Source organism: Hemitrygon akajei, chromosome 29 (genome assembly GCF_048418815.1).
Source record: "Hemitrygon akajei chromosome 29, sHemAka1.3, whole genome shotgun sequence".
NCBI classification, from domain to species: Eukaryota; Metazoa; Chordata; class Chondrichthyes; order Myliobatiformes; family Dasyatidae; genus Hemitrygon; species Hemitrygon akajei.
Genome location: NC_133152.1, coordinates 47,009,932 through 47,035,245, shown reverse-complemented (window position 1 = coordinate 47,035,245; position 25,314 = coordinate 47,009,932). Strand labels below are relative to the sequence as shown.

Genomic DNA, 25,314 nt, shown 5'->3' with positions numbered 1-25,314 from the left:
GATGAAGGGCCTCTCCCAAAATGTCAGCTATTTATTCCTCTCCACAGATCCTACCTGACCTGTTGAGTTCCTCTAGCATTTTGTACATGTTACTTGCTTTAAAATCCAAGAGGCAAAACTTCATGGATCTACTTACAAGTGGATGAACACCCATTTTATACTGTAACTAAATTGATAAATTGACATCCTATTTGTGCAAATTAACTTTACCCACTTCTACACTATAATCATACATAATTAAAAAAAGACAATGAGTGGTGTTCTTTCGGACTTTTATTAGATGCCCGGTTGTACTTAAAGTTCAGGTGTACAATGCTTACAAATTAAAAACTGGTATTTCAAAAATTCAAATTGACCAGATATCAAATAAGCTTAAAAACCATTTGAAGTAAAAAGGAAAATAGACCATCTACAAAAATCTGTTTTAAGCCAGTTCCAAAAAGCTGTTTCAGGAAAGGTTAAGAAACCATGGTGCATAGGTTTACTGTGTGAAACATTCTGGTATCTGGTCAACTGTATGCAAGCACTGCAGATCTTCATTACAGTCGAAAGCTCACTTTTCTTATTATTGCTGGAATTTGACTTTGATGGTCTTCCATTTGATGACAAAACTGGAAAACAAATGCAAAATACAGGTAGTCATATTGATGAACGACAGGAATAAGCAGGAATCTTGCAACAGGACAAATCAAAGCAAAGTGGTAGTTAAAAGCTCAGTGCATTTTAACCTCAAGGCTGCTAATAGGCCAATAGTGTCAGAGATACATGCAGAATGGTTGTGATGCTGGAAGATTTTAACTGAGAAAACGATGCAGTAGGGCATATTTTTGGGACAAGGCAGTCGTTAATAAAGTCTCTAATATGGAAAGCAGCTCTTCAGGCTGGCTTCTCCATGCTTACATCAAGCAAGCATCTATAGTACAATTTAACCAATGGCTTTCTATGCAATGGAGATTCAATTGCTTGATCAGATTTATAGAAGTACAGCACCCACCTTCAACTCAGGTAGCATTCCTGAATGCTCCCGCCACTGATTAAACCTTGGGCCCCTCCAACTCCTCACCCACTGGCTTTTAATAGTCTCCTTTATGGGGAAAATATTCTACTACCTGTTCTTTCTATGCTCTTCAGTTGTGTACAACTAGTAGTCTTGACCCCCAGATACAAAGGAAATAAACTCGGCCAATGCAGTCTCTCCAAGTGAAATTTCCCAAGCACATTCCAGTGCACAAATACTCCACCTTTGGCACAGTCAAATTTCTTTAAAGCTGCCAATGACCAGCTCTATATTCTGGATTCTTAGAGCAGCTTGTACTGGAGCCTACCAGGGAGAAGGCATTTCTGGATCTAGTGTTGTGTAATGAACCGGATTTGATAAGGGAACTCGAGGTAAAGGAGCCATTAGGAGGTAGTGACCATAATAAGTTTTAATCTACAATTTGAGAGGGAGAAGGGAAAATTGGAAGTGTCAGTATTACAGTTGAACAAAGGGGACTATGGAGCCATGAGGGAGGAACTAGCCAAAGTTGACAGGGATGACAGTGGCAGGTATTTCTGGGAATAATATAGAAGGTGCAGGATCAGTTCATTCCAAAGAGGAAGAAAGATTCTAAGGGGAGTAGTGGGTGACCGTGGCTGACAAGGGAAGTCAAGGACAGTATAAAAATAAAAATATATAACATAGCAAAGATGAGCGGGAAGCCAGAGGATTGGGAAACTTTTAAAGAGCAACAGAAGGTAACTAAAAAGGCAATACAGGGAGAAAAGATGAGGTATGAAGGTAAGCTAGCCAAGAATATAAAGGAGGATAGTAAAAGCTTCTTTAGGTATGTGAAGAGGAAAAAATTAGTTAAGACCAAAGTTGGGCCCTTGAAGGCAGAAACGAGTGAATTTATTATGGGGAACAAGGAAATGGCAGACAAGCTGAACAGGTACTTTGTATCTGTCCTCACTAGGGAAGCCACAGACAATCTCTCAGATGTAATAGTGGCCAGAGGACCTAGGGTAACAGAGGAACTGAAGTCTGATAAATTCCCAGGGCCTGATGGTCTGCATCCCAGGGTACTTGAGGTGGCTCTAGAAATCGTGGACACATTGGTAATCATTTTCCAATGTTCTATAGATTCAGGATCAGTTCCTGAGGATTGGGGGTAGCTAATGTTATCCCACTTTTTAAGAAAGGAGGGAGAGAGAAAACAGGGAATTATAGACCAGTTAGCCTGACGTCAGTGGTGGGTAAGATGCTGGAGTCAATTATAAAAGATGAAATAGCACCACATTTGGATAGCAGTAAATACGAAGGGGAAATCATGCTCGACTAATCATCTGGAATTTTGAGGATGTAACTATGAAAATGGACAAGGGAGAGCCAGTGGATGTAGTGTACCTGGACTTTCAGAAAGCCTTTGATAAGGTCCCACATAAATTAGTGGGCAAAATTAGAGGACATGGTATTGGGGGTAGGGTACGAACACGGATAGAAAACTGGTTGGCAGACAGGAAACAAGGAGTAGGGATTAACAGGTCCTTTTCAGAATAGCAGGCAGTGACTAGTGAGGTACCGCAAGGCTCAGTGCTGGGACCGCAGCTATTTACAATATACATAATGATTTAGATGAAGGGATTAAAAGTAACATTAGCAAATTTGCAGATGACACAAAGCTGGGTGGCAGTGTGAAATGTCAGGAGGATATTAGGAGAATGCAGGGTAACTTGGACAGGTTGGGTGAGTGAGCAGATGCTTGGCAGATGCAGTTTAACGTGGATAAATGTGAGGTTATCTACTTTGGTGGCAAGAACAGGAAGGCAGATTACTATCTGAATGCTGTCAAGTTACGAAACGGGGAAGTACGAGATCTAGGTGTCCTTGTTCATCAGTCACTGAAAGTAACTATGCAGGTACAGCAGGCAGTGAAGAAAGCTAATGACATGTTGGCCTTCATAACAAGGGGAGTTGAATATAGGAGCAAAGAGGTCCTTCTGCAGTTGTACAGGGCCCTGGTGAGACCACCTGGAGTATTGTGTTTAGTTTTGGTCTCCAAATTTGAGGAAGGACATTCTTGCTATTGAGGGAGTACAGCGTAGGTTCACAAGGTTGATTCCTAGGATGGTGGGACTGTCATATGTGGAAAGATTAGAGCGACTGGGCTTGTATACACTGGAATTTAGAAGGATGAGAGGGGATCTGATTGAAACATAAGATTTAGGGATTGGACACGCTAGAGACAGGAAACATGTTCCCGATGTTGGGGGAGTCCAGAACCAGAGACCACAATTTAAGAATAAGGGGTAGGCCATTTAGAACGGAGTTCAGGAAAAACTTTTTTTCCACCCAGAGAGTTGTGGATCTATGGAATGCTCTGCCTCAGAAAGCAGTGGAGGCCAATTCTCTGGATGCTTTCAAGAAAGAGTTAGATAGAGCTCTTAAAGATAGTGGAGTCAAGGGATATGGAGAGAAGGCAGGAACGGGGTACTGAATGTGGATGATCAGCCATGATAACATTGAATGACGGTGCTGGCTTGAAGGGCCAAATGGCCTACTCGTGCACCTGTTGTCTATTGGTAAACATCTAATATGCCTTGTTTACTAGCTTACCAACCTATGCTGCTATCTTGAGGGAGATCTGGACAATCCCCGTCCTCTATACACGAGGCCCAATGAATTCATTATTTCCTAGCTTTACTTACTAGCCAATTACATCTGGTATATAAATGGCTGTAGAATTGAAGCAGGGGCAGGTATTCAGATTACTGGATCCCCCTGAATACTGAAATCCCCCATCACAACTGTGACATCACTCTTACTACATGCCTTTTGCAAATTCAGCCAATTGCAACTTCATCTAAATCACTGGCAATCATTTGCAGGTCCATATACGATTCCCATTACTTTTTTTTACCCTTGCACTTTAACTCCACCCACAAGGATTTGACATTTGGACCCTATCTCATCTTTCTAAAGATGTAATTCATCTCTTGCCAACAGAGCCACACCACCACCTAGCCTTCCTGTCTGTCCTTTTTGATACAAAGTACATCCTTTGATATTAAGCTCCTACTATGACCTCCTTTCAGCCACGACTCAGTGATGTCCATGTCATACTGACCAAGCTCTAATTGTGCCACAAGTTCATCCACCTTATTCTGAATACTGCATGCATTTAAGTATTGCACCTTCATACCACATTCTTCACCCTTTTGAATTTTGCCTCTGAGGTACAATTTGATTCTTTAGGTAGAAATGAAGATAATGCAATCACTGACTTGTCCGTTCTTACATTCATTTTGCACCCATCATCTACTTGTAAACCTGCTTGCTCATCCTTAGTTCCATCATACTGGTTCCCATCTCCCTGCCATATTAGTTTAGACCACCTGTAACAGCCTTACCAAACCTGCACGCAAGGATATTGATCTCCCTCTGATTCAAGTGCAACCTGTCTCTTTGTACGGGTCCCAAGGATCCAATAAACTGAATACCTGCTTCCTGCTTCAATTCCTCAGTCATGCATTTATCTGCCATTTATATTCCAGATTTAATTGGCCAGTAAGTAAGGCTAGGAAATAATGAATTCAGTGAGGCCAAGGAAAGGGCATAGAATGTAGCTAGACTGGGAAGTTTTAAGAATCCAATAAAAGGCAACTAAAAAGCCACAAGGGAAAAGATAAATATGAGGGCAAGATAGCTGATACTAAGCTTCAGTTGTATAAAGATTAAAAAAAGGTGAGAGTTGATATTGGACTACTAGAAAATGATGCTGGGGGGGGGGGGGGAAGGAGGAGAAATGGCAGATGAACTTGATGGGTACTTTGTACATCTTCACTGTGGAAAACACCAGCAGTGCCAAAAGTCTGCAAGTGTCAGGGAGCAGAAGTACCATTGCTATTACAAAGGAAAAAGTGCTAGGCAAACTGAAAGATCTTAAAGTGGATAAGTTACCTGAGCCAGATGGACTACATTCCAGAGTTCTGAAAGAGGTTGTTAAAAAGACAACAAATGCATTGCTGATCATTCAAAAAAATCACTTAATTATGGCATAGCTCCAGAGGACTGGAAAACTGCAAATGTCACTCCACTCCAAGGAGGAAAGCAAAAGAAAGGAAATTTACAGGCCAGTTAGCCTAATCTTGGTGGTTGGGAAAGTGTTGCAGTCTATTAAGGATGAAATTTCTGGGTACTTGGAGACTAATGAAAAAAATAAGTCAAAGTCAACACAGTATCTCTAAAGGGAAATCTTGCCTGACAAATCTGTTCAAGAGTTCTTCGAGGAAGTAGCCAGCAGGGTGGACAGAGACAGTGGATGTAGTGAATCCTGGCAACCCTCTGTCACAGACTGTGGGCATACTTAAAGTGAAAATATTACAAGATGGCAGGTATATGGGGGTAGTGGGATCCAGCATGATGGAATGACAGACCAGACTCAATGGGCTGAATGGCCAAATTCTGCTCCACATCTTATAGCATTGTACAATTCCTGCACACTAGGACTATCCACATTATCACCACCACATAAAGAGCATAGCTGAGCCAGATTAAAATTATACTTCTATGGGATTCAATATTCAGTAACTGATAGAAGGCACAGAATTGAGCTTAAGCAATTTCATAGACACCAAATCTTTCTACCTTAATGACAACATGGCCAGTGTGTCTGAATACCCACTTGAAATCCATCCCAAAAGCTGAAAACTGATGCTCCAAGTAGGCATTCCCAACTTGATACCAAAATCAATCTGAAATAATAGTAACAGCATGGCCATCCAAATGCATTGTGGCAGTCAGAACACTGGATTCCATGTGGCCAGATGTCCATTTGTTGCATTTACAATGAACTGGCCAAAAAAAATTAAAACATTTTGATTCAAATACTCACTTAGTTGATGGTAAAGATGCTGAGCTGGTGTTACTCAGCATTGCCCTGCTCGGTCTCGGGAGCAGAGGTGTTCTCAGCTGGTGTTTCGGGTGCCTTGGCCTGAAAGACAAGTGAGTAAGAGGATGTTTACTGAAAGTAACAGCAAGTCAAAAGTAACTTCAACATTGAGAAGGTTCAAAATCAGAAGCATAATGGAGAAAATTTAAAATGGGATTGGAAACTAGATCCAACCCTGGATCTGATATGGTAAGAGTAAGGTAATGAGGAATACAGGCAATGAATTTCAGAAACTGAAAAGCAGGCAACTGACTGATGTACAGTAAAAGTGGCCAAACCACGACTGACTGGTGTCATAAAAGAGATGGTGTAGCCAGGTTCATCATGAAATTAATGATCAACAAACTTGGGTCAGAGGATCAGAAACAGCAACTTGAATCTTCCCAGTAACTACAGAACATGTCAACTCCTCTACTGAATCTTTGATAGGTGGCATAAAGGATAGTTTAGCAGTTAAAGGATAGGTAAGCAGAACAAAAACACTGAGAATGCACACTAGTCAGGAAATCCCACCTCTAAATAGTTGAGATTTGCTTTGAGTAGCTGGGGCTCCTCAGCCATCTAGAAGGAAAACTGATTTCAAACGTCCACTGCCTTGTGGCTCGGCCGACTCATGGGGTTTACTCCTGAAGCATTCCTCAAGGAAAACTCCACAGCTGGAGTCCTTAAGGTGGTCCTATGCTGAGTTCTACACTGGCATCTCATGCGATACCACTGTATCTGTCTCTGCCATTCCCTTGGTTTCAGCTTTGTGGAGAGAGGAGCCTGCTGCATGGCCAACAGCTCGCTCTCCGTATCTTATCTGAATGTAGACAGCGAGGGCGCAACATCAGTGGTTGAACCCAACCAATTGAGGACCTCAACAAGACAATGAAAGCATAGCAGGAGTTGTCATGAGTCAGAAAAAGAGACATACAGAAGTCTCGGTCAATTGAGCAACAGCTAGCATCAAGTCTAGAAAGGTCCAGAGGGAGCATATGATAGAGGAGATACAGGGCTAGGATAAAGAAGTGGTGGAGGTGATGGCAGAAATAGAATACACTTAACAAATCTTTTACCAATTCTAAACAAAACAATTAAAGACAGGAAGACACAAGTTGTTAAGAGCACCCAATCTAGCAACCCTACCTCCTCGCCATCTTTTGGTTTAGGGTTCTGTGGTCGACGACGTCTGTAGTTGTAGTTGCGGCGAAATCGTCTGGGATGAGACTGTTGATCTTGTTGGCCATCCCCTTGATTTTCTTTGTCTTCTTCACTACTCCCCTCCCTTGGTTGACGTGGGCGAGGAGGCCCTCTATAACAGGAGAATTGAAATTAATTTTTACCAGTCAACAAACAGCAAATTGTTAAAGATTAAGAACATCAAATCCTTCCATTTCAAGCCTACACTGACTTGGGTTGGATGCCAGTATTTCTTTGTTGGTGATAACCCATTCTGCTTAATCTACATATCTACTTACAGCAGCATTTCTTTACTAACAACCTGTAAAAATCATAGGTCAATAGTCACATACAATACATTCACAGCAAGGCTGGTATTTGGCCTCAAGTTAAATGCAACATACCTGCGGTAGCGTGGACGGTAGCCCCTAAAACGATTTTGCCCTCTGTTAGGTTTACCTTCTTCCCCAGCAACCTGGTTTTCATTTATTTCACCACCCTTTATAAAAAGAAAATAGATCAGGTTCTTTATTTCTCCCCTCAAGAGTTTAAATTTTCTTTATTTTCTTCATCAAAAATGCACAAAATCAAGGATCAACAATATGGCATATTTCACATGCAACAAAAATCAGAGCTAAAATGACTTGCTCAAAATTGTGTTGTATGTGCTATGATCAAATTGGATACCCTAATTCATTAACTCTATGCCTTGCTGAAACCCATATACACTACACCTACAGCTCTACCTTCTATGTGTTTAGTCACATCCTCAAAAAATTCAATCAGGCTCCTAAGGTATGACCTGCCTTTGACAAAGCCATGCTACCTATTCCTAATCATATTATGCCTCTCCAAATGTTCATAAATCCTGCCCCTCAGGATGTTCTCCATCAACTTACCAACCACTTAAGAAAGACTCACTGGTCTATAGTTTCCTGGGCTATCCCTACTCCTTTTCATGAGTAAGGGAACAACATCTGCTGCCTTCCAATCCTCCAGAACCTCTCTCATCCTCATTGATTATGCAAAGACCATTGCCAGAGGCTCAGCAATCTCCTCCCTCGCTTCCCAGAGAAGCCTGGGGTACATCCCGTCCAGTCCCAGTGACTCATCCGACTTGATGCTTTCCAAATGCACATCCTCTTCCTTAATATCTACATGCTCAAGATTTTCAGTCCACTGCGAGTCATCCCTACAATCGCCAAGATCCTTTTCCGTACTGAATACTGAAGCAAAGTATTCATTAAATACCTCTGCCATCTCCTCTGGTTCCATACACTTTTCCATTGCCACACTTCATTGGTTCTATTCTCTCACATCTTATCCTCTTGCTCTTCAGATACCTGTAAAATGCTTTGGGGTTTTTCTTAATCCGGTCTGCCAAGGCCATCTCATGCTCACTTAATTTCATTCTTAAGCTCCTTCCTGCTAGCCTTATAATCAAGTTTTTGTACACCAGTTCCTGTACCTTACCATCCTTTCCGTTTCATTGAAATGCAACTACGCAGAACTCCACACAAATATCCCTGAACATTTGCCACATTTCTTCCATACATTTCCCTGAGAACATGTGTTTCCAATTTCCCCTACTCCCATTAAACAATTCCCCAACTTGTCTATTCCTATCCCTCTCCAATGCTATGGTAAAGGAGATAGAATTATGATCACTATCTCCAAAATGCTCTCCCACTGAGACCCGACACCTGACCAGGTTCATTTCCCAATACCAGATGAAGTACAACCTCTCCTCTTGTAGGCTTATCTACATAGTGTCAAACACACCTAACAAACTCCACCCCATCTAAACCCTTCACTCTGGGGAGATGCTAATCAATATTTGGGAAATTAAAATCTCCCACTACAATCCTGTTATTATTACACCTTTGCAGAATCTGTCTCCCTATCTGCTCCTCAATATCCTTGTTATTATTGGGTGGTCCATAAAAAAAAAAAACACCCAATAGAATTATTCACTCTTTCCTATTCCTAACTTCCACCCACAGAGACTCCAGACAACCCCTCCATTTCTGCAGCCATGACACCATCTCTGATCAACAGTGCCACACCCCCACCTCTTGCCTCCCTCCCTGTCCTTTCTGAAACATCTAAAGCCTGGCACTTGAAGCAGCTATTCCTGCCCCTGCACCATCCAAGTCTTTAATGACCACAACATCATAGCTCCAAGCATGGATTCATGCTCTAATCTCATCCGCTTTATTCATAATACTCCTCACATTAAAATAAACACATCTCAAACCATCGGCCTGAGTGCATCCCTTCTCTACCACCTTTCTAACTGTCTCCAAGCTTTCTCTATTTGTGAGCCAAAATCCCTTTCCTGCATCACTTCAGTTCCCACCTCCCAACAATTCTAGTTTAAACTCTCCCCAAACACCTTTGCAAACCTCCACACCAAGATATCGGCCCTCCTCAGATTCAAGTGCAACCCGTCCTTTTTGTACAGGTCACACCTGTCCCAAAAGAGGTCTCAATGATCCAGAAATCTGAATCCTATCCCCTGCTCCAATCCCTCAGCCACGCATTTATCCTCCACCTCATTCTATTCCTATACTCAATGTCACAGGCAATAATCCTGAGATTACTACCTTTGAGGTACTGCTTCTCAACTTCCTTCCTAACTCTCCGCAGTCTTTTCAGGACCTCCTCCCTTTTCCTACCAATGTCGTTGGTACCGATATGTACCACGACTTCTGACTGTTCTCCTACCCACTTCAAGAAGTCGTGTATGCGATCAGAAACATCACGGGCCCTGACACCTGAGAGGCAAACTACCATCAGCGTTTCTTTCCTGCGTTCACAGAATTGCCTGACTGACCCCCTAACTATACAGTCCCCTATCACTGTTGCCAACCACTTCCTTACCTTACTCTTCTGAGCCACAGGGCCAAACTTTGTGCCAGTCATGACCACTGTTGCCTCCTCCAGGTAGGCAGTCTCCCCCAACAGTACTCAAACAGGAGTACTTATTGTTAAGGTGGACAGCCACTGGGGTACCCTAGCACTTGTTTCTTGCCCTTCCTTCTCCTGACACCCACATCTGTCTCCTGAGGCCCCAGAGGGACTACCTGCCTATAGCTCCTCTCATATCACTTCGTCACTCTCCTTGACCAGACGAAGGTCATCGAGCTGCATCTCGATGCACCTGGTGCAAATGTGGCCATCTGGAAGGCTGGGAGTCTCCAGGACCACCCACATCTGACACCAAGCACAGAAAACCAGTCTCACACAGATACTTCCTGCCTGTAAGCTACACAACATACCTCACCTCTACCCGTTATCACCTAAGCCCCACTGAGCCAAAGCCTTCCTAATCTGTCTCCCACTACTCCAACGCTAGCTCTGTAAAGGTGTCTTTTAAAACTCTTCCCACTGTTCTCACTGGCCGACCTCCACTCGCTTGCAGTCGTGCCCCTTTCAAAATGATTCACATAATTACTTTGACAACTTTTCTATAACGACATTCCTTCAAAAGGTGACTCACATTATAGCAGAACCTCCTGTACTAAATAAACAAAAGGTTAAAAAAAAGCAACAGGAATTAGGAGCTCACATCAATTGAGGTAGGCTCCAATTCCTCTATACCAGCAAAGTGCCCACCTAGGTCAACGAATCATTTCAATTCATTGACATCCATTCTATGCACCGTTCAATCCAAGTCCTTTCCCTAAACCATCACATTCACATCTTGACATGTAGTGACTTCTGGAATTTCTTTGAACTACTTAGCTGACATCCCTTTCCCATGTCTCATATACAATTTAAATTTTTCTTCACTTTGCCACAAGAAACCAACTTTCAGATAGAAATCTTAAAAATTCATCTGTGAAGATTTCAGTACCCCAATCCTCTTTTTAAAAAGTAAACATACAAACTCAAAGATGCTAATGATGCATTCAAAGCAGGCAACTAGAGTGAAAAATTCTGAGCAAACCCAGTGTGGATAAATGATGAGGATTAGAATGAAGGGAAAATCAAGCAAAAGATATTTAGTAATGCACAGTAGCAGTCCAGAATAAAGGGCATACAAATACTCTAGTAAGAGGAAAACCAATTTTACGTTTATATAACCATATAACAATTACAGCACGGAAACAGGCCATCTCAGCCCTTCTAGTCCGTGCCGACGCTTACACTCACCTAGTCCCACTGGCCCGCACTCAACCCATAACCCTCCATTCCTTTCCTATCCAATTTTACTTTAAATGTTTAGCTTTCTAAGTAACGCAAGGTACAAGTATTACATTAGCCAAATCAGTTGGCATCAATGACTAATGTTTTAATCACATCACGGTAAGATAGCTGTTAGTGCAACACTATTACAGCTTGGACCATTCCAGAGTTTGGAATTAAATTCTAGCACCATTCTGTAAGCAATCTCTGTACATCCCCCTCTGGAATGTGTTTTCCATGAGTTTTCTGGTTTCCTCCCACAGGAGAAAGATGTACTTGGGTGGGTTAGTTGGTCACTGTAAATTGCCCATTAGGTTAGATTAATCAAGTTTGTCAGGGAGTGCAAGGACAGTTTGGCACAAAGGGCCTGGTGGGGGTCTAATCCACCTAGTATCACCAAATTTAAAAAATTTATTTCAAAGAATATAAATAATCAGAAATAGGTAATCACTCAACAACAACAAAAACATTAGAAGCAAAGAATGCTTCTTGCACATTAAGTGACTCATACAGGAACAGGTTATTCAAATAACTTTGCCTAATTCTGATAAAGGTTCTTTCATCCTGCCCCACCATAGATGTACTAAATGGCTGCTATTTTACCAGGGATGGCAAGCAAGTAAATAGCAAACGCAGGTTACCCTCCCCACCCCCACGTTACAGCAATCCAAGAAACGGCTTTTATGAAAACTGAAAAAACATTCTGCTTCCAGCTCAGATCTTGTCATGTCCCGATAATAATGCAGACAACATTAGAGAGTACAGCAGATTTACTAGAGAGTACAGAGGAGATTTACTAAAATGTTACCTGGGTTTCAGCACCGAAGTTAGAGAAAGGTTGAACAAGTTAGGTCTTTATTCTTTGGAGCGTAGAAGGTTGAGGGGGGGACTTGATAGACGTATTTAAAATTATGAGGGGGATAGATAGAGTTGACGTGGATAGGCTTTTTCCATTGAGAATAGGGGAGATTCAAACAAGAGGACATGAGTTGAGAGTTAAGGGGCAAAAGTTTAGGGGTAACACGAGGGGGAACTTATTTTCTCAGTGGTAGCTGTGTGGAACAAGCTTCCAGTAGAATTGGTAGGGGCAGGTTCGATATTGTCATTTTAAAAAAATTGGATAGGTATATGGACGGGAAAGAAATGGAGTGTTATGACTGAGTGCAGGTCAGTGGGACTAGGTGAAAGTAAGTGTTCTGCACGGACTAGAAGGGCCGAGATGGCCTGTTTCCGTGCTGTAATTGTTTATATGGTTATAACATACCACTACAGCAACAATAAACCAAATCTCAGTTTGCTACCTCGGTAATTTCTCCCTGAGGCTGGTTGCTATATTGTGGGCGGCGACCATAACGACGACGAACAAAGTAAGGTGGGTAACGCTGTCTTCTGTAGGGAGGGCGATGTTGCTGATTTTGATAATCTTGGTTTTCTCCATCTGTTGCTGTCTCTGCTCCATCTCCTTTCTCTCCACCTTCAATGTTCTGTTGGTACTGACCAAAAATACATGAAAGATATTTAGTCTTTGAAGGCTGTACACAATCATGTCCAATTGCATATCACTACATGGAACTTGAAATCCAGAGCAATGGTATTGGAAACTGAAACAAGAGATCCTGCAGATGCTGGAAAAAATTTCAATTTTGGAACAGTATGGTAGCATAGCAGCTAGCGTAACACTTCACACCACCAGTGACCCAGGGCCAATTCACACTACTTATTGTAAGGAGTTTGTACACTCTTCCCAAGATTGCATGGGTTTCCTCCAGGAGCTCACAGTTTCCTCACACATCTCAAAGATGTACCAGTTAGTAGATTAACTGGTCACTTGGGTGTGTCTGAACAGGGTAGACTCATTGGACTGGAAGGGCCCGTGACCATGCTGTATCACTAAGTAAACTCAATAGGTCAGACAGCATCTATGAAGAGTTCAGGCACTTTAGTCCTGATGATGGGTCTCTGCCTGAAGTTCCTCTAACACTGTGCTTAATGGAAACTGAGCAATTGTTCCTTAACATATTCCCACTTACCTTATTTCACAGTAATGAGTATCCAGAATGCACAAACCAATAAGCCAATTTTCTGAGGAAACTAAAGCATTTCTTTGGAACTATGACCAGATTGAAACCTATATAAAATTGAACTAAGCCAATGTTGGAGTTTAATCATTCAGAAAACCATCTTTGAAACTAGCTTTGGTAGTCAGTATTATGAAGGAAAATACATCTTAATGCAATTTGTGCATCAGTAAATGCTAAAGAATGTTTAGTGGTATTTACATAGATCACAGACATCTGCATTAACTGATACATCCATGGTCAGATTGCATCTTCACAAGGGTGATGCATACACACAACCAATTTCAAAGTGCAAACAATGTGTGAGATCCTACAATTTTTCCAGGTTTGTGCATCATCTAATTTCTAATGGTCCTTAAGCATTCCTCTGGCTTGATGCAACAGGCAGAAGTAATAAAAATCTGATATACATTATCCAAGTCAAACTGCTCAACTGCCTCCATCAGTACATCCATTTACCATCTCAAGATGCAAGACAGCAATTTCAGCACCTAGCTGCCCTCATAAGTGTGAATTTCTTATGAGACCACCAAAAATATTTCCTCAAAGCTGCAGGAACTTTGATTAAATCCCAACCTTGCATGCCGACTGTACAATTGGCATGTTATCTCCATGATCACATGGCTTTCCAAGTAGCTATTTCTAGTGAAACCCTTTAGTGTAGGTGCAAAGAGGAAATTGGTCAGAAAATACCCACCTATACCAATAGTACTTTCTTCAAAATTCAAAGGAATTTACGTATTATTAAGTACATATGTTACCACACACACAACCCTGAGATTTATTTTCCTACAGGTGTTCTCTGTCAATCGACAGCATAGTAACAGGAACAATGCAAGATCAAATAGTGCAGAAAACAAACTGTGCAAATGCAAGTATCAATAGCAAATAAGAACACGAGATGAAGAGTCCTTAAGTGTCCATTGGTTCTAGGAACATTAATGGATGGGCAAGTCAGTGTAGTTATCCCCTTTTGTTCAAGAGCTTGATAGTTGAGTAACTTTTTCTGACCCACTCCCCAATTTTTTTTATGTTTAGAGATACAACACAGAATAGACCTCTCCAATCCAACAGGCTGCACCACCTAACAACCCACCCATTTGACACAAGCCTAATCTAAGGACAATGACCAATCAACCTACTAACCAGTACATCTATGGACTACCGGAGAAAACTGGAGCAACAAGAGGAAACCCATGGTGAAAGAACTTAACTTGCTTAGAGGACAATGGAAGTGAACTCTGAACTCTAGAATGCCCCAAGCCATAATTATGCTACACTACAGTGGCATCCTACTCTGTCAACTACCTACAGAAGGTCAAGTAACCCACCACTGCTCTAGCGTGCAAGAGGAAAATATACAGGGACAATAAAGTAAAGGAGCACAAGTTGCAGAGGCATAGGAAATTAAACATAAGGGAACTATTGAAAATAGAGAGCTGGTACAGACAACAGGGCACACATTCTGATGAGTAATATCCCCGCAAAGCATTCTCTACTAACATTACGTGGTGGACCTCGGCGGCGAGGGTTGTAGCGACGATAACGATTTCTGTCCGCGGCATATCGGCTTCCTTGGACTGGAACTCCTCCGGGACCAGTTACGTTTGCTGCTTCTGCACCCTAGAAAAGACCAACATTAAAATCAAACAGAGGTAAACTACTCAGTACGTAATGAGTTTAAGTATTACATCAAGGCAAATTTTAAGACCAAGTTTGAAAACCAGGGAAAATGGTGTCAGACTTAATTACTACAAAAGTAACATCACGTGATGTCAGACGGGTTAAAATCTCTTTCTGGACATTTCAGTATCTCATTGCAACAAAATGTGGTTTTGAAAAGGGGAAGACCATGGTTGCTGAAACACTATTGCAGCATTTCAATACCTTTTCGCCTTCCACTACGTCGAACTCCACAGTTTCACCGTCTCCAACACTGCGGAGGTATTTCCGTGGGTTATTCTTTTTTATAGCAGTCTGCAAAGAGGTCAAATTTTAAATTTTAGTCATTGTTCGTAATTAATGTACAGCACAAATACATTCACTGCCAGCATTAATGTGCAAACCAGTTTTCAGGTTCAAGTTTATTGCTATGGACTAAAAAATATAGAACCAAATGAAACAACTTTCCTCCAGGCCAGCTGCACCTACAAAACATCACATCAGAATAAATATTCCCATAAGTTAATAATATAATTCAAAATGCTCCCACTCATCCAAATCAGTATAACCCTCTATTCCCTGTCTGAGCTTCTCATGAAGTGTATCTATAAGCATATACAACAACCACTGGTATCAAGTTCCAGTTCTCACCACACTGAAAGAACTTTCTCCAAGATTTCTTCATGGTTACTTTATATCAATTGCCTCATTCCAATAACTGGATACATTCCATCAGTAACCAGTAGCCTTTAAACATCTCTCAAGCCAGTATTCCACTCTCCTGGGAACAATGTCAACCAAACCATATTACCAATAACTAAAGCCTAGGTCAAATAGATGGGTTAAAAAAGCATCGTGGAGAGGATGGTTAAGTAATTATTTTGTCAACTGAAGGCATGACTGTCATTGAAACAAGAGTGCAGACATGAAGCAGCCATTATCTCAGAGGGGAAGTCATTGAAGAAATTGAAAAGTCACTTAAAATTAAACTTTGCTTAACTGGGAGCCAGTGTTGGTCATCAAGCAGAGATATAATGGATGAAGTAGTGAAAGAGCAAAAGTTTGGATGAAGGGATATGAAGGCAGGAGCTGAGTATTCCTATATCTAGACAATGAGGTCAAGCAGCATCTGTGGAAATAAACAAAGTCTCACAGAGACAGTTAATAGTTCTATTGTGACTTTCTAGAGGACAGATTAGTTTAGAACACCTATCTCAGTATTCAAGAGATCATAGGAAGACTGACAACAGGTAATACAGATGTAAGCAGTACCATTTCTTTATTAAATCCTTGCTGTTCTAAGCCAGCTGAATGAAAATCCAGGCAATTTATCACATTATAAAATGTATTTTGGATTAACTGCAATTAAAACTTATTTTACTATCAATTAAAGCAACAAATAGGCTATTTAACAAGTCAATAGTAGGGTAATTAAATCCTGCTGGAAATAATACCACAATTGCCAACATTAACAAATTATTCCAAGATATCTTGATTCAGAACCAGATTCATTATATCAAGGATGTTCTGGGGCAGCCTACAAGTGTCACCACACAATCGGGTGCCAACATAGCATGCTCAATATCTAGAGCACCACAAGCAACAAAGCAGCAGCAAAATGAGCCCGATCTTCCCTCGCACCCTTACATATCGTCCTCCAACCCCAGGATAGATTAGTGACAGCCTCCAGCAGACTCAGATTGGGCCTTGACCTCAGGCTTCAATCTTTGGTACTGATCCAGGACAGGACAAACAAGGATCCTGAAGTTCAGATTCTCCAATAACAGGACCCTGAACACTAGGCCTCAAAGTCTAGTCTTGCCAGCTTGCATATCCTGGTGTCACTGGCCCTCATGCCAGCAGAGAACTATCCCAGAAAGTTGTGAGGATGCCGCCAGCTCTTCTCACCGGTCTATAGGACTGGCATCCAACCTTAAATGTCCTTCAAACCCAGAGGTAGAGGGGGTCTAGACTCCAGCCTGACCTTTAACTCACCCACATCCTATCCCTAAATAGTAACCTGACCCCTAACTCCGTCTCCAAAACCATTCCTGCCCAACGAATCAAAGGACAATGACAACTTATGAAAAACCTTGCACTTTTTCCAGCAATTTAGTGTAGGTTCATTTTAGTTCAACTTCTCCACTGATCGTGTACCATCAAGCATCAAATATTCCTAAAAGATCTTGTATCCCTACCCAACTGCTGGAAAAAAATTCTGAATCTTAAATTCTCTTTTTAAATAAACTCATTCTCTTCAGCCAAGAATCATTTTTCAATCTTACTGTAGTACAAGGTTTGTATGCATATCTAGCTTCTTAGATGTCACCCATGCAAAACTAAGGAGAAAAATCCAGATTGCCCTGCCTAAGCATGGCAAAAAAAGACTACTGCTCATTTTCAGAGAAACCGGGAAATCTGGTAATGCATGTGCCCAATGCTAATTAGTGCTCAGTCTGGAATTGCACCGTCTCCCAAGTTATAACCAACAAGATCACCACTGCCAACTGCATTACAGACAGGCAACTGGTCCTCTGCTCAATTTCTTGTACCTTTATCACGATGAATGAGCATTCAACATTCTTCAACAGCCCCCCCTCAAAATCCAGAACAATCTGAGGAATATTTTAAATGAGCAAAATGCAAATAATGTTCCAATATACAATTCAAACCCAGGAAACAAACAATAGACATGCAGATAAAATTGAACTGTATAATTATCAGCTACTTCTCCAAATATTTGCAATTATTTTCACTCATCCATTTAAGATGCAAAATACACCAACTGCTCTTCCCAGTTTTACTCCTGCAAACTCCTACGCCCTATTTATAATGGACCATGCTTCAACCGAATAAAACTGAGTAACAGCCATATCTAAACTCATGATACTTCCACTGAAACTGTTATAGCCAAATGGGACAATAGTGGTAATAAAGATTTTCTTGCAACTCCTTGGACCATGTCTCAAATCAAACAAGGCCATTTTCAAGCACAAAAAAATTTAGAGCAGAATTACACAGAACTGACACACATAACTCTACCAATCCCACTTAGGACCACATCCTACTATGGTTTAATAAACTGCTTGTCTTCATGCCTTTTAAAGTGAGCATCTGCCTTCCCCACGACTTCAGAAAACAATTCCCCACTAAAAAATTCCTTTGATTCCTCTAATATCTCATCTCTCATTTTAAACATATAGGCTCATCTTAGATAAACCCATTACAAATAAATCCTTAAAAAATATCTATGCTTTCTTTAAAAAAGACCTTCAGGTAATCCTTCAGCCTCCTACTCCAAGGAAAACAAACCCATTTCTTGTTGTAACTTAAATGCTCCAAACTGTACAACACCCAGTAGCCTCTCCACAGTCAACAGATGCATTAATGGCAAGAAGAGTTTGACAAAGGTGGTATAAACCTCATGTTTTTCACAAAGCAAAAGCTGTTTAAATCAATTAAAAAAGCAAAACTGATGCAAGTGCTGAACAGTATCAGGAGTAACAAGGAAAATGTAGTAATTACATCTGCTTGGACCATTTCAGCTAGAGGTTTCTGTAACTTCTTTGCTATGGACCTTTCTTTATCTGTGGGCCCCAGGTTGGGACACCCTGACGTTGAGGGGCATGTCTATTGCTATGGCCCTCATACACAACCAAGTCTGTCATTAAATGGCAGGAATCGAAGGAAGAGGATTATACTATTCCTGACTGAGCCACAACATTCATTACTCCTGAAAGCATGGGCACCAGCTTTTAGTGAATTACCCACAATATTGTGCTGCTAAGTACTTCAGGCAACACCTAATAATCTTGGAAGGGGAACAGTCAAGGAGAAATAACTATGCAAATTATACTAAGTTTTCAACAGTATTTCTGAAAACAAGAGATTCTGCAGATATTAGAAATGCAGAGCAACACAAAATGTTGGAGGAACTCCGGTCAGGAAACATCTATGGACAAGTAAATTATCGACGCATCAGGCCAAGACATTTCTTCAGACTGGAAAGGGGAAGTTGAAAGGTGAGGATGACAAGCTAGGTGATAAAGCCAGGTGGGTGGGGGAGGGGTGAAGCAAGAAGCTGAAGGTGAAGTAGAAAAAGCAAAGAACTTGAGGAACCGGATATTAGAGTCGAATGTGGTATAGAAGAAAGAGGAGGGGAATCAGAGGAAAATGATAGGCAGGCTAGAAGAGGCAAGAGGTCAGAGTGGTAAATTGACATGGAGCATTTCTGAATGGAGTCCAACCCAACTTACGAGTATAATAATTGGAGCAAAGCATTATACCATAAATGCAGTTGTTCCCCAAATCTCAATGTGAACTTGCTCACAAGGCACCACCACAGGTGGCCTTGAACCAATTCAATATAGTATCAAGCAACTAAGTTCAGTGGACAGCAAACAGAGGAATGCAGAAAACATTAGTTTAGGACTAAGACAAGATCCAGAATTTCACAAGCTGGTCAGTTATGGCATGAGCATCTACCCAACAACTACCCAAAAACAAACTAATTTCAGTTCTAAAGCAAAGGAAGGTGCTGACAGAATTTGTGGACAAATGATCATTGCTGAAACCCTAAACTGACTTGGGTTTAAAAATGGATCAAGGAACTGAATGAGGTAACACTAACCTTATACAAGGCAGCTTGGTGAACAAACTTAGCAGAATACTTCACTGCCCAAGGACAGCTTTGCAGAAGATTGTTGTAGTTGTTGGGAAAGGACTTCTCAGTTCTAAAATAATCGCTATGCTCTTTAGAGCTGGATCCAATTATCCACAGCTGCTTCACCAGTGACAGTACTTCCATAAAGGCCACAGGGAGATGTACAAAGAAAACTTTGGGATCTGAAGCCCATAACCACTTGTATTGAGAAATGAAAGGTAAGTGAGCACCAGCTTCAAAAGACAACCACCTACTTCTGCCATTCAATAATGTTGACAACAGCCCACTTGTATAGTGGAGCGCAAGAATGGAACACAAACATAACCAGCCTCAATACGCAATTGCTTTCAGATGCTGGGAAGACATGACAAGTAACTCACTTGCTGATTTACTAAAGCCTTTCCACTATCCACAAGCAAAAAACATGGCATCCAGCTTGTATGGCACCCCAACTACTACCATCCAGTTCACAATGACGAGTGAACAACACCTAGACAATGTCATGCCATAACATAGCTAATTCAATAGCACCTACCAAACCTGAGGGGTCAACAGATGCATGACAACATCTCAAAATTCCTAATTCTCGTTCCAAAATGTACCACTATGCTACCACCACTGCTGAAACACTGCCTTTAATAGGATTGCAGAAATTTAAGGCAGCTGTTCATTACCAATTTCAATTATGAGCAACAAATACATCTGTATTTCAAAACAGAACAGGTCCTCCAGCCCTTCGACACCACTAACAAACCGATTATTAATCCTAACCTAATCACAGGCCAATTTATAATGACCAATTAAGCTACTAACTGGTTATGTATTCGGACTGTGGGAGGAAACACACACATTTTACTGTGAGAACGCACTAGCTCCTTACAGTGGACATTGGAATTGAGTTGTAATAGCATCATGCTAACTGCTACACTGTGTCTACAGCATTTACAGAAACTCAACAGATAACCGATTAAGCACTGAGATTTCAAAGTTAAACCTCCACACAAATGTAAAGATCTGCAACAATTTTACAGTCAGTCAAGATTGATAGGACTAGCCCCAAGAGATGGAGAGAGCTCAAGAGCCTGTGCACCATATCCTTGAATTTAATTCCAACTATACTTCAAAAAGAACCACAGTAAGAATTTTGGGATTCAAGATCTTAAAAAGGCATTACCTACTTTTCTTAACATCCCACACTCAGTGGATTTACTTAAGGCATTGATTACAAAATTTAACATTTCTAATGAATTCTGCCTTATGCACATGGTGGTTAAAAATTTTAAAAAATGAATACATTAAAAATGGAGCTATTCAAGCATATTTATAGGGGGAAAATAAAGCAAATAGCTACTACATTAATGTTGTGCTAAAAACTTGTATTTTGTAGCACCATCTGTGTGGTAAAGCATTGCTTCCCAGCACTCACAGGACTATTTAAAATCAGTAGTAAGCAATGAGGTTTAAACCTACAATCCAGTTTCTTCATTGCAAGATGTTCTAAAAAATTCAAAAAAGGAAAGAAAGCAAGAAAACTTCGGGCCTTAGGAGCAATACACAAGACCATTAGTGGAGCAATTAGAATTGTGCGGTCCTGCAGACTGGAGGAATTACAAGATACAAAAATCAAAAATACTAGAATATTAAAAAATTTTACTTTGCAAGGTAAACAATGATAGATGAATTGAATGTTATAGACAAATGCATTTCTTAGAATATACACTCACCTGATGTACAAACACATCTTCCTTTGTATCATTCCTACAAGGGAAAAAGAATTATACTTCACATATTTGTGATAATGAATATTCTAAAATAATTTCTGCTCATCACAGAAAAAGATTTACCATCCATAATTTAACTCATAGGAAAAGAGTTTTGGAGAAAAATACAATATATTTTTAGTTTAAACAGTATTTTATGTAGCAGTCCCCAGTAATGAAAATAGTACAAGATTACAAATACTACATACTCACCTGTTGATGAATCCATATCCATTTCGTACGTTGAACCACTTTACTGTTCCAAGAACCTTTGTTGCTGAAAGAAAAACACAGGCCCTAATGAGTTTCAATATTACCATGCAGACTTCATTTCTAATGGGCAGACTTCTGATCACTTTCAGGAAACAGTGGTGGAGGGAAAAAAACAAAGCAGTTTCACAATGGAAGTCCTAAATTTAGTGCAAAATGGGGAGATCTCTGCTCTAATACATCTAAAAAGTACTTATGGAATAACTAGTCAGTGGCTAACCTGAACCTCAATATACTGCTAACAATTAAGACTAATTGATCAAAAAACATAGGTACAGTAAACTTATGTTAGGTGCAGTGTTTAGAGACGGTAGATGGCATCTGGACCTTCAGATCTCAGAGGTGCAACAGCCAAGATGAGTTGCCACTTGGTGTTTTTCTTTTCACTTTAGCCTATTAACAGGATCCAGGTCAGCCATGAAAATAATCTAGACACTTAATAACCCAAAGCAGGAGCAAATGGCATTTAACCAAACTGAAATAATGAGAGTTGAGGAAAATCATTGCACAATATGGCAATGACATACTTTGAATAATCCACCCCAGAAACAAACCCAATCAACCAGCATACAGCAGTCATCACCAGTAACAGCATTTTCCACCCACCTTTCTTTCAAATCATTTTACAAAGTTTTAAGCCAGCCAATGTATAAAGCTTTGGCTCATTGAATACCAAGTTATAAAGGAAACCAGTAGATCAAAAGTTTATATAATGGCCAACTTCTTTAAGGAGAGACAATGAAACAAGAACTGTTAAAACAAGGCAAAGGTGGAGAAATAATTAAATTAGGGGATGCAGCAGAGGGCAGAATTGGAGAATAACATTACCAAGGCTGACAGTGCAGATGATTACAAAGGAGCTGAAGATTAAGGGAGAAACCTAGAGGGATTTAAGGTATAAATCTGCGCAGCAGAGATAGAACTGTCCGCCACATAGCTCCCAGGAGCTCAGTACAATCCTGACCTCCCGTGCTATCCGTTATGGTTTCTAGCAAAATGCCAAAACAAGCAGGTTAACGGGCCACTGTAAATTATCCCTAGTATCTGGAGAACCTATCCAAAGGGAATAGCACAAATGGATGATCTTCAGGGCCATTTAAAATCAAGGTGTTGCTCAACCAACCAGAGGTTTTGAGGATTAGCAAACAATGTGGGAAGCTGATGTATAAAATGGACAAGGTCAAGTTTATGGCGAACATGAGTGCCTGACAAACATTGGGATTATCAAGAGTTAACACAAAGAGACATTAGCCAAGCTGTGGCAAACTCACACATGACAAATACAGATAAAAATGTGGTTTAGAGACAGGAAAGACAAGGATGAAATGCATTTGGCACAAATTTAGAAACAAATTTTCAAACAGCCTAGTGAAGTTTCAGACAGTTGAAAAATGAAATTGGTACATGATGCCCCAACCAGAGGCACTACCAGCACCAGATAAAAAAAAGAGATGAGGCAAAAATAGCTAGGAGGCCACTGCTTTGATGGGATTTGAGTCATAGTAGCAGGAAAATGGTACTCAACTCAAATGCATACATGAGGAAAGATAGGAGAAAATTTGAGACCAGAGTTGAAAGCAGATAAAACATCAAGTTTCAGCATGACAAGTTAGGTTTAAAAATGGAAGGGGAGTAGAGGAGAAGAGAGATGATTTCCTGTGCCAATGAATTCAAAAGTTATCATACCTGAGACAAGTGAAATTAAGAATTGTGTCAGGGACAATCACCCAAGCTTATCCTTACAATGCAGAATGATGGAATAACACGCAGTATTGAAAGCCAAGGAACATCTCTCAGCTCCCCTATCCCCCACATCCCACAAATGCTGAGATCCAACAGCTATGCAAACCAGACTTAAAAATAACATTAAGGATGTCATGATGAAAGATGGTATTAACAGAAAAAATTGAATGGAATGACTGTTCAATATGGTAAGTTAGCCTAAATGAAAATCTTCTTCCAAGATCTTTAGATGAATTCCTTCTGATCACCTTAACAATTACAACTTCCTTATATGCAAACAATAGAAACGTTCCACGACATCAATCTTCATTATGATGTCACCCATACTGATACTAGCTCCTTGTGGAACCGCTCACGCTACTTTACAACTACGTTAAAATGAGATTACAATAACGTGAATCACTGAGCAGAAGAATAGAGAGCGGCCAGAGGGATGGGCTGATGCTGATGGACTCAATGTCAAAAACCAAAACTAATAGTTAAGGACTGAAGGAAACATCAAGACGCTGCTCTCCAGCACGTTGCTTGGAGAGCACCCTCATGTAACGACCCCCTCTGCGCAGCAAGCGGATTCCACTTTCCGCCACCAACTTTGTTGGGGAAAACTGAGAGCAGAGAGCCGCAGTCCCAGACCAGGGACACTTCATACAGCCTCGGCGGGATAAGAACAGGAGCATGCTAACCCACCACCGGACCTTTCACTCTGAAGCCTCACTGACAAGCATAGATTCACGGCAATGGGGACATTCTCTCTTCCACATCCCCCACCACCACCACCCCCAACCGTGAGGCAAGGCACCTGGGCAGGGAAAAGGAGACGAGGCCTACTCTCGGGCCCGGACCGGGAAGGAGAGTACAGGCCGGGGTTCCGGGTTCCGTGCCCCGCGGGAGGACAATCGGGCGGCGGTTGAGGACGGATGGAGGGGAGGGGGGAGCGGCGGCCACGCGGAGGAAGCGCGCTCCACCAATCAAGGGCCGGCTCCAACCGCCCCCTCCCTCCTCCGGCCGCCCACACGGTGGGAGAAGCGGCGCCGGGGCCCGAGGCCGCAGCACGTGGCGGCCGCCGTCAGCTGAAGCGAGGGGCGAGGCTGCCGAGGCCTCCAACTGCTCTCCTCCTCCCGGGTCAATTCCGACCCCAACCCCGGGGGGCGGGGGAATCTCCCTCATCGGAGCGGAGGGGGGGGTTCGGGGTCAATTGCCCCCCCCACCGCGCGCCGCCGCCCGTTGACATTTGACTGAAGCGCTCGCGCGCGTGGCCGTTTAACTGGGCACACGGGATCGCGCCTCCTCGACCACCCACCCCTCTAATCGGGGCCGCGCAAAGACCCCCTCTCCGGCGGGAACGCGCATAGACTTCGCGAGCGCCCGTTTGAACCGCAACGGCCGTTCTTTCTCTTCTCCCCCCCCCCCCCCCACCAACTCCTCACCGATGACTTTCTTCTCCCCGGGGGATTTAGGTTTGTCTGGCTGTTGCTGCTGCTGCTGTTCGGGTTGCTGCTCCGTCTCGGCCTCGCTCATGGTGTTGACAGGCTGCGTGAGGTGGTTGCGGCTCGGGCCGGTCTGAGGTGGGGGCTCCTGCGCTCTCTCCGCTTCTTTCTTCTCTCTTTCCCTCCGCTGAAAGAACATGGCTGGCCTCTCGCGAGAATTTCAATTAAATACCGCGCTGGAACCCGCCCCCAAGCCCGACGTCCATTGGACTGCTTCGCACCCGGCGACGCGTTGGTTGGTTAAGACTGCCATCCGTCAATATTCTTCGCGCCCAACATTCCACCCGTAACGGACATGATTGGGGAGTTCCACTCCACATTCCGCCACCCATTGGAGAGGGCCAACGTCAATTATCTCCGGCTGCCCGG

At 41.9% G+C, this 25,314-nt stretch overlaps 1 protein-coding gene across 1 annotated transcript; it reads right to left on the bottom strand.

Annotated features, from left to right (window-relative positions):
* Window positions 1-255: 255 nt before the first annotated feature.
* ybx1 (Y box binding protein 1) lies at window positions 256-25,099 on the bottom strand. The gene is made up of 10 exons (XM_073032350.1): window positions 24,886-25,099; window positions 21,659-21,722; window positions 21,410-21,443; window positions 15,248-15,337; window positions 14,864-14,983; window positions 12,584-12,775; window positions 7,496-7,590; window positions 7,059-7,224; window positions 5,874-5,972; window positions 256-611 (listed from the first exon to the last, which is right to left on the bottom strand). The coding sequence occupies exons 1-9, from the start codon at window positions 25,082-25,084 to the stop codon at window positions 5,904-5,906; spliced, it is 1,029 nt and encodes a 342-aa protein (XP_072888451.1). The 5' UTR covers window positions 25,085-25,099; the 3' UTR covers window positions 256-611; window positions 5,874-5,903.
* Between the last annotated feature and the right edge of the window lie 215 nt (window positions 25,100-25,314).

Coding starts and splice junctions, on each gene's coding strand:
- ybx1 (XM_073032350.1), bottom strand. CDS start 25,084: ATGTTCTTTCAGCGGAGGGAAAGAGAGAAGAAAGAAGCGGAGAGAGCG. Junction 15,338..21,409: donor AAGATGTGTTTGTACATCAG/GTGAGTGTATAT, acceptor ACCTCTTTGCAG/ACTGCTATAAAAAAGAATAA. Junction 5,973..7,058: donor AACCAAAAGATGGCGAGGAG/GTAGGGTTGCTA, acceptor CTTGTCTTTCAG/GCCAAGGCACCCGAAACACC.